A 9,381-nucleotide genomic window follows, 5' to 3' on the forward strand; every position below is an offset into this window, starting at 1 on the left:
GCCAGCCCTCCTGCTGTGCCTCCTCCCCCTGCCAGCAGGCCTGCTGCATTCCTGTCTCCTGCACACCCGTCTGCTGCAAGCCAGTGTGCTGTGTGCCCATCTGCTCTGGGGCCTCCCCCTGCTCAGACACCTCGTGCTGCCAGCAGTCTAGCTGCCAGCCCTCCCTCTGTGCCTCCTCCCCCTGCCAGCAGGCCTGCTGCGTGCCCGTCTGCCGCACACTCATTTGCTCCAAGGCCACCCTCTGCCCCCCATCCTGCTGCAGACCCTCCTCCTGCGTGTCCCTCATCTGCCGCCCCGTGGGCAGGCCCGCCTGCTGTGTGCCGGTCCCCTCCTGCTGTGGCCCCACCTCCTGCCAGCCCAGCTGCTGCCGCCCAGCCTCCTGCGTGTCCTTGCTCTGTCGCCCCGCGTGCTCCCACGTGGCCCGCTGCGGCACCACCCCAGCCCAGAAAACCTGCTGCTGACCGGGCACATCCCCTGGGCTAGCCAGGCTCCAGGGATCCTCCTCCCCTCCAGCCCCTGGAAGCCCCTGATCTCCCAGCCTCCTTGGCCCACCCCACCCAGGTGTCTCTCAGCACAGAGGAAAGACCAGCCCCGCCTGCCCCAGTCCAGCCCAGGTGTGGGGCCTAAAATGCTCATGGAGCTCCTCTCCTGACCTTGATCCATGGGCACCCTGGTCACTCTACACTGTGCTTCTTTGCTCCAAGCCACATCCCTCCTCTGGTCAGGGCTGGGCCCTTCCTGACCCTGGTCCTGCACCGAGCAATGTCTCTCTTGACCTCTGAGCACCAATAAAAACTCTGCTCCCCTCACTGGCCCTTTGTGCTGACTGTGCACACACCTGGGGTGAGAGGGGGCCGTAGTGAGGCCTGGGTCCCTCAGACTCTCTCTATAGCACCATCTGCGGGTGCCTGGGGGCTCTATCACGTGACACCTGGAGTCTCATGTCTACCTCATGGCATCATTCTGCTGTCTGGCCATTGTCCCAGGTCCTGTGGGGTTCCAGAAGCTCTGCTCTTGGGCAGGTCCAATGGGCACCACCTGGGCTCTGACCAGAGGCCCCTCAACTCACTGTGGGTAGAAGCAGCTCCTTCCTGGGGGACATCCTGGACCGCAGTTGAGCTGGGAGATGGGGACGAGGAAGACTTTGGCAGTCCCTGGCCCAGCGCCCACACAGCACTCTCTGATGGCTGGGCATCCTGGGCTCCCGCACACAGACAGAGGCCCTGGGTTGCCCCGTACTCCAGGACTGTGCCAGCTGCTGGGATGCAGCGGAGAGAGAACAAGATGCAGCCTGACTTCCGCCTGCTGGGCTAGGTTGATGGAGAGCAGGTGGGAAAGGGGAGATCTCGAGCGGGGATGGTGGAGAAAGCCCAGGACAGTGAGAGAAGGTATCCAGAACATGGGCCAAGCTGTAGCTAGGTGCAGTTTCACACACAACTGAGTGCGTCTGAGAATAGACTCCGAGAACTGGAACTGTAGGGCAAAGGGCACAGACACTGGTGTGTGGCACACAAGAGGCTCTGGATTTTTATTTCTTAATAACAGCATAGACTTGCAACATAGGGGCTCACATTTTTCTATCTTTGCCAATTTGATGAGGAAAAATATCTCATGGTGGTTTCTTTTGCCCAGGAGCATAGCATCCCAAATCATGGACAGAGCATTACTGATTTATGCAGAACCAAGTAGATGGGCATTTCAAGTTTCTCTAGTTTTGATTATGACAAACACCACTGTGAGGGTCCTCACCATATACTTGTGTGCACAAGTGTACGTTTTCACGGTGCCTCAATTCCTAGAGTTGGGATTTCCAGGTCGGAGTGTTTGCTGATTTTAAATTCTGGGAGATACTGACAGATGCCCTCAAAAGGAGTTTTCAAAATAGTGCCTCCTCAGGGCTAATCTTTCTCAAGCAAAAAAAGAGGAGAATTGGCAATGGATGTTAACTCAGGGAGAATCTTCCTCAGCAAACAAAAAGAAAAAAAATTGTGTCTGCTAAGAGTGATGTGTGAAAAGATAAGGAATAGGGAACTCTAAGGGCCCACCCCCCATAGAAACACTGAGAAACTAGCAACACCATCAGACTCAACTTTATGTGAACTCTGGAAAATGATCAAAGGTTTACAACAACCAAGGGAATGCTTCATGAAGAAAAAAGGCCATTGCAGCAGAAGGAAGAGCTTTGTGCCATTATGGTGACCTTACCCCTTTCCTGTCCCCAGCAGCCTGGGTCCCAGTGAGGTCCTGGTGCTGGAGGGAGCAGTGTGGACCCTGTTCTGAAAGAAGTGTGGCTGTCTGTTTAACCTCCCTGGTGGCTTCTTCAAGGACCCACATAAAGGGCTTGCCTTTACTTCTCCTAACTCAGAACTCTCCAAAGGTGGGGAAGCAGCTATGTGGAGAATGTTTGTCAAATGGGTCAGTCACTGTGCCTGGGAAAGGCACAAGTTACAGCAAACAGAAGACACCCTAAAAAGTCTAGGATGAAAGGCAGGCGAATGAGATGCTTTGAGGAATAGGGCTTTCAAAACTTCCACAGATTCCTAGAAGTCTAAGGGTCCCCATAGATACACACGAGGGGGTACACACTCAGAAAGAACCTGAGAAGGCCCTCGGCGCTCACCTCTGGCTGTGTTTCCAGGTCTGAGCAAGCAGGAAATAAAGGTGAAGGCAGAGTTGTAAACTGCACAGCTGAGGGTGGAAGGTGGGCCCCAACACACAAACAGAGCCCAGCTACAACGACTGGGGAAGATATATGCTGGCCCAAGGTGTTTAAGAAACTCTCTGTTGAATCACCATCTGCCACTAAGCTAATGGAACAGTGACCACACATGACAAAGAGTGCAGTCATCATAAAGAGAGTTCAGAAAAGTCACTACGCAAAAACACAACTACAAACCACAAACAGTCAGCAACAGCAAGCTCTAGAGGGAGGAGAATCTGATAGCCAAGGTTATCACATTATAGTATTCAAAATATCAAGTTTTCAACAAAAATTATGAGGCACACAAAGAAGAAAGAAAGTATAGCCTATTCACAGGGAAAAAAGCAATTAATAGAAAATTATCCCTGAAGAAGCCAGACATTGAACTTATTAGACAAAGCCTATAAATCAACTCTCTTAATATACTCTAGGAGTTCAAGGAAACTGTGAACAAAGAACTAAGAGAAACTAAGAGACTGATGTCTCACCAAAGAGAGATTATCAATAAAAAGAAATATCGGGGCTGGCCCCATGGCCGAGTGGTTAAGTTCATGCACTGCACTTCGGCTGCCCAGGGTTTCGTCAGTTTGGATCCTGGGCATGGACCTAGCACCGCTCATCAGGCCATGCTGAGGTGGCATTCCACACAGCAGAACTAGAAGGACCTGTAACTAGAATACACAACTATGTCCTGGGGGCGCTTTGGGGAGAAGAGGAAGAACAACAAAAAAAGAAAGATTGGCAACAGATGTTAGCTCAGGTGCCAATCTTAAAAAAAGAAAAGAAACTCATGTTTAAAAAAAAAGGAGAGAGAGAAATATCAAAAGGAACCAAATAGAAATTCTGGAGTTGAAGCACACAATAACTGAAAGGAAAACTCCACTAGAGGGGCTCAGTAGCACATTTGAGCAGGCAGGAGAAAGAATTAGTGAACTTGAAGTTAGGTCACCTGATACACTCCAGTCTGAGGAGTGGTTGGAAAAAAAAGAGTGAGGATAAATGAACAGAGCATAAGAGACCTGTGGGACCACATCAAGCAGACCAACATACACGGAAGAGGAGTCCCAGAAAAAGGAGAGAGAGAAGAGAGCTGAAAATTTCCCAAATTTGAGGAAACATGTGAATCTACACATCCAAATATCTCAATGAACTCCAAGTAGAATAAACTCAAAGAAATTCACACTGAGACACATTCAATCAAATTATCCAAACGTGAAGACAGAGAGAGAATCTTAAATGCCGCAGAAGAGAAGATTAACAGCCAATATCTCATCAGAAACCATGAGGGTGGAAGGCAGTGGGATGACATGTTTAAAATGCTGGGAGAAAAAACTGTCAAGCAAGAAGTTTATATCCAGCAAAAGTACCCTTCAAAAATGAAGGAGAAATTAAGACATTTCCAGGGAAATATGAGTTGAAAGAGTTCATTGCAGTAGACCTGCCCAATGAGGAATGATCATTCAGGTGGATATAAAAGGGCACTAAGGAGCAACCTGAAGCCGTATGAAAACAACACCAGTCAAGGTGTCGGCTTTGGTAGTGTGTATGTTTGTAAGGATTTTCCCATTACATCTAGGTTATCTATCTTTTTGGTGTACAGTTGTTCAAAATACTCTCAAATAATCCTTAATTTGAACAGTGATGTCCCCATTTTTATTTCTGAGTTTAGTAATTTTTGAGCCTGCTCTCTTAGTCTTGCTCTTTTCAAAGAACCAACTTTTGGTTTCCTTGATTCTATTGTTTTTCCAATCGCTATTTCATTAACCTACGCTCTCATCTTCATTTCCTCCCTCCTGCTAGCTTTGGGTTTAGTCTGCTCTTCTTCTCTAGTTCCTTAACATATAAAGTTAGGTTATTGATTTGAAATCTTTCTTCTTTTTTAATGCAAGTGTTGACAGCTATACATTTCCTTCAGAGCACTGAATTTGCTGTGCCCCATAAGTATTGGTTTGCTGTGTTTTCATTTTCATTCATCTGAAATGATTTTCTAATTTCCTTTGAGATTTCTTCTTTGATCCATTGGTTGTTTAAGGACATGTTGTTGAATTTCCATATATTTGAAAATTTTCCAGTTTTCCTTGTTACTGATTTCTAGTTTCCTTTCATTGTGGTCAGAGAAGACACTTTGTGTGATTTCAATCTTTTAAAATTTATTGAGATTTATTTTGTGGCCTAACATGTGGTCTAATCTGGAGAATATCCCATGTGCACTTGAGACAATGTGTATTTTGCTGTTGTTGAGTTGAACGTTGTGTGTATGTCCAGCTGGTTTATAGTGTTCTTCAAGTCCTCCATTTCATTATTCATCTAAATGTAGGTGTTCTTTTGTTTCATTTTTTATTAATGGAAATGATTTACTGAAGTTCCCAACTATTACTATGGAACTACAACTGTCTATTTCTGTCTTCAACTCTGCCTATTTTTTCTTCTTATACTTTGGAGGTCAGTTGATAGGTGCATATATGTTTAAAATTATCATATCTTATTGATATATTGACCCTTTCATCAATATTTAATGTCCTTATTTGTCTCTTACAATTTTTTGCCTCAAAGTCTGTTTCGTCTGATGTTATTATAGTCACCTAGCTCTCTTTTGGTTACTATATCCATGAAATACCTCTTCCCATCCTTTTACTTTCTATCTATTTGTATATTTTGATCTAAAGTGAGTGAACTGACTCAAGAATAAATACAAAAACTGACCAGACTTAAAACAAGTAACAAGATGACATCAGTCATCAAAAACCTCCCCAAAAAGAAAAGCCCAGGACCAGATGGCTTCAATGATGAATTCTACTAAACATTTAGAGAACAATTAACACCAATCTTCTCAAACTCTTCCAAAAAACTGAAGATGAGGAACATTTTCTAACTCATGCTATGAAGTCAGCATTCCCCTGATATCAATGTCAGACAAGGTAAACAAATGAAAAACTATAGACCAATGCTCCTTATAGATAAAGATTTTAAAAATCCTCAACAAATTACAATCAAACGAAATGCAGCAGCATAGCAAAAGGATTTTCCACCAAAACCAAGTGGGATGTCTCCCAAGAAAGCAAGTGAGATTCAATACATGAAAACTAATCAGTATAATGCACCACAGTAATAGAACGAAGAGGGGAAGTCCTGTGATCACCTCAATTGATGCAGAAAAAAGCCAACACTCATTCATGATAAAAACACTCAATAAACTTTAAATAGAGGGAACTTCCTCAACATACTAGAGGACATCATGAAAATCCCACAGCTAACGTCATGCTCAATGGTGAGAGACTGAAAGCTCTCCCCCTAAGATCAGGAACAAGACAAAGGTGACCACTTTCATCACTTGTATTCAACATTGTACTGGAAGTTCTAGACAGAGCAGCTGGGCAAGAAAAAGAAATAAAAGACATCCAACTTAACAATGAAGAAATAAACTTACTACAAAGCTACAGTAATCGAAACAGTGGCACTGGCATAAGGATACACATACAGATCAATGGAATAAAATTGAGAGTCCAGAAACAAACCCATACATCGATGGTCAACTGATTTTTAACAAGAGAGTCAAGACCATTCAATGGGGGAAGAATAGTCTCTTCAACAAATGGTTCTGGGACAACTGGATCTCCACATGCAAAAGAATGAAGCTGAACCTTATCTCATGCCATATACAAGAATTAACTCAAAATGGATCAAGTACCTAAAAACAAGAGCCAAAGCTATAAAACTCTTGAAGAAGCCTGCATGCCCTTAGACTTGGCAATGGTTTCTTCTATATGACACCAAAAGCACAAGAAACAAAAGAAACTACAGATAAACTGGACTTCATCAAAATTATCAGAGTGTATCAAAGGACACCATCAAGAGAGTAAAAAGACAGCTCACAGAATGGGAGAAAATATGTGCAAATCATAATTCTGTAAGGGTTTTGTATTCAGAATACATAAAGAACTCCTACAATCAACACAAAAAGACAAACAAGCCAATTAAAAATGGATGAAGCACTTTGATAGACATTTCTCCAAAGAAGATAAGCAAATGGCCAACACGCACATGAAAGGAAGCCCACTATCATTGGTCATTGGGGAAATGCAAATCAAAGGCACAGTGAGACACCACGTCACACCCAATAGGGTGGTTAGAATTTAAAAAAAAAAAGAAAAAGATAACAAATGTCAGCAAGCACGTGGAGAAATAGAAACCCTGATACACTGCTGCTAGGAATGTAAAATGGTGCCACTGCTGTGGAAAACAATCTGGCGGGTCCTCACAAGTTAAACACAGAGTTACCAATTGAGCCAGCAATTCAGCTCCTAGGTAGATACCCCAAGAGACTCAAACAGAAGTGTTCAAGCAAAAACTTGAACAAAAACTGTCATAGCAGCATTATTTACATTAGCCAGAAGGTGGAAATAACCCAAATGTCCATCAACTGCTGATTGGATGAATAAAATGTGGTACATGCATACGGTGGAATAGTATTCAGCCATAAAGAGGAATGGAGCACTGATACATGCTACAATGTATCTGGAAATATGGAAAACATCATGCTAAGTGAAAACAGTCCGAGACAAAGGCCACATATTGTATGATTCCTTTCATATGAAATATGTGGAATAGGCAAATCCATAGAGACAGAAACCAGGGCAGTGATTGACAGGAGCTGGAGAGGGGCTACTTAACAGCATAGGATTTCCTTTTGGAGTGATGAGAATGTTCTGGAACTAGGTAGTGCTCATGGTTGCACAATATTGTGACTGTACTAAATGCCACTAAATTGTACAATTTAAAATGGATAAAAAGGCAAATTTTATATTAAGTGTTATCACAATTTTAAAAAATCATAGCTGCTAAAGGTTTCTAAGAGTGAGGCCCCCATGCCCAACAGCCCTAAGATCCTAAATCTTGGGTGATCGTACAGGTGGGACATTTATGTTGTAATCTGAGAAATTTAATTGTTAATGAGATCAACTAGCATTTCATACGCTTCTTGGAAATTTGAGTGTTTTGAATTTCATATGGAATACCTTGTATCTCACCCTGTTTTAGTTGTAAGAACTGTTTAATTTTCATATGACCTTTCATCCATAATGCACACCACTATTTTCTGACAGTTCAATAGTCCCAATTTATGTACCAAAGAGATTCCCTTTGGGTTTCATTTGAAATCACGTTGATGATGGATTGTCCTCCAGCTTCTCCACACCAGCCTCGTGCCCTGCCTCCTCCTCCAGATTAAATCCCGCCCTGACCCTCGGGCCCCGACCCCAGACCTGCCTCCCTCAGGACAACTAACCATGGGCTCTGGGGATGCGATTTAGGACCCAAAGGTCAGTCCCTGAATCTGATCCTCCTAAGAACAAGGGAGCGCCGGCCTTGCTGGAATGTTCCATCTCCTTCTCAAGGAGTGGAGGCCCTCACCAGTCCTTGGGCCACATCCTCCTCGCTGCCCTGGGCCAACATCGGGACCATCAAGTTCACAGAGCCCACCCAGGAAGGGCCGTCCTCACACTGTCTTGTCCCCAAAACAGGCACCTCGGCCACTTGTCCCCCAGTCACAGGTCTGGCCTGCCGGCCCAGGTCGGAGCCTGCACACAGAGCCTGGACCCACACAGAATGCGTCCCCATGGGCCCAAAGCCACTGTCACCAGGCGTCCTGACATATGACCCGCCCTGTGGAAGCTGGAGGGTCAGCCACAAGGAGGCTGCTCCTTCAGGCAGGTGTCCCTGCAGGGCAGACTCAGGACTGGGACAGCAGCCCTGACCAGCATGGTCCACGTTTTACGAGCTGAGGAAGGACATTTCATGGCAGTGGACCGGCCATAATGAAGGTCCTCACAGTGCAAAACACCAACAAGGAAGGGAGGGTATGCGGCCTCCTGCTGGGACAACACACACCCCAGAGGGGTATAAAAGCCACTGCCCCTGGCACCATGCACACTCACACACACACTCCACCCTCCTCCAGCTCCACCGCCCCACCATGGCCGCCTCCACCCTGTCCGTCTGCTCCAGCGACCTCAGCTATGGCAGCCGGGTCTGCCAGCCCGGTGCCTGGGACTCCTGCCCTGACTCCTCCTGGCAGGTGGACGACGGCCCAGAGAGCTGCTGCGAGCCCCCCTGCTGTGCCCCCAGCTGCTGCGCCCCGGCCCCCTGCCTGAGCCTCGTCTGCACCCCCGCCAGCTGTGTGTGCAGCCCCTGCCAGGCAGCCTGCACCAGCTCCTGCACGCCCTCGTGCTGCCAGCAGTCTAGCTGCCAGCCCTCATGCTGCGCCTCCTTCCCCTGCCAGCAGGCCTGCTGCGTGCCCGTCTGCTGCACCCCCGTCTGCTGCAAGCCCGTGTGCTGTGTGCCTGTCTGCTCTGGGCCCTCCCTCTGCTCAGACTCCTCGTGTTGCCAGCAGTCTAGCCGCCGGCCCTCATGCTGCGCCTCCTCCCCCTGCCAGCAGGCCTGCTGCGTGCCCGTCTGCTGCACCCCCATCTGCTGCAAGCCCGTGTGCTGTGTGCCTGTCTGCTCTGGGCCCTCCCTCTGCTCAGACTCCTCGTGTTGCCAGCAGTCTAGCTGCCAGCCCTCATGCTGTGCCTCCTCCCCCTGCCAGCAGGCCTGCTGTGTTCCCGTCTCCTGCACACCGGTCTGCTCTGGGGCCGGCCCCTGCCCAGCCCCCTCGTGCTGCCAGCCCAGCCCCTGCCCCCCGT

The 9,381-nt window shown here is 47.1% G+C and overlaps 3 protein-coding genes across 3 annotated transcripts in view; 2 read left to right on the forward strand and 1 right to left on the reverse strand.

Moving 5' to 3' along the window:
• TSPEAR (thrombospondin type laminin G domain and EAR repeats) overlaps nucleotides 1–9,381 on the reverse strand; it is a 166,776-nt gene that overhangs the window by 93,669 nt on the left and 63,726 nt on the right. The gene's annotated exons all lie outside the window — the stretch shown is intronic.
• Nucleotides 1–9,381, forward strand: part of LOC124231385 (keratin-associated protein 10-8-like) — a 64,591-nt gene that overhangs the window by 348 nt on the left and 54,862 nt on the right. The window lies entirely within an intron of this gene.
• Nucleotides 8,622–9,381, forward strand: part of LOC124231390 (keratin-associated protein 10-12-like) — a 7,114-nt gene continuing 6,354 nt past the window's right edge. The window contains exon 1 of the mRNA XM_046648176.1: nucleotides 8,622–9,321. Within this exon, the coding sequence (XP_046504132.1) occupies nucleotides 8,673–9,321 (649 nt within the window). The 5' untranslated portion in view covers nucleotides 8,622–8,672. The remainder of the gene's footprint in view (nucleotides 9,322–9,381) is intronic.

This window comes from Equus quagga, chromosome 21, assembly GCF_021613505.1.
Source record: "Equus quagga isolate Etosha38 chromosome 21, UCLA_HA_Equagga_1.0, whole genome shotgun sequence".
NCBI classification, from domain to species: domain Eukaryota; kingdom Metazoa; phylum Chordata; class Mammalia; order Perissodactyla; family Equidae; genus Equus; species Equus quagga.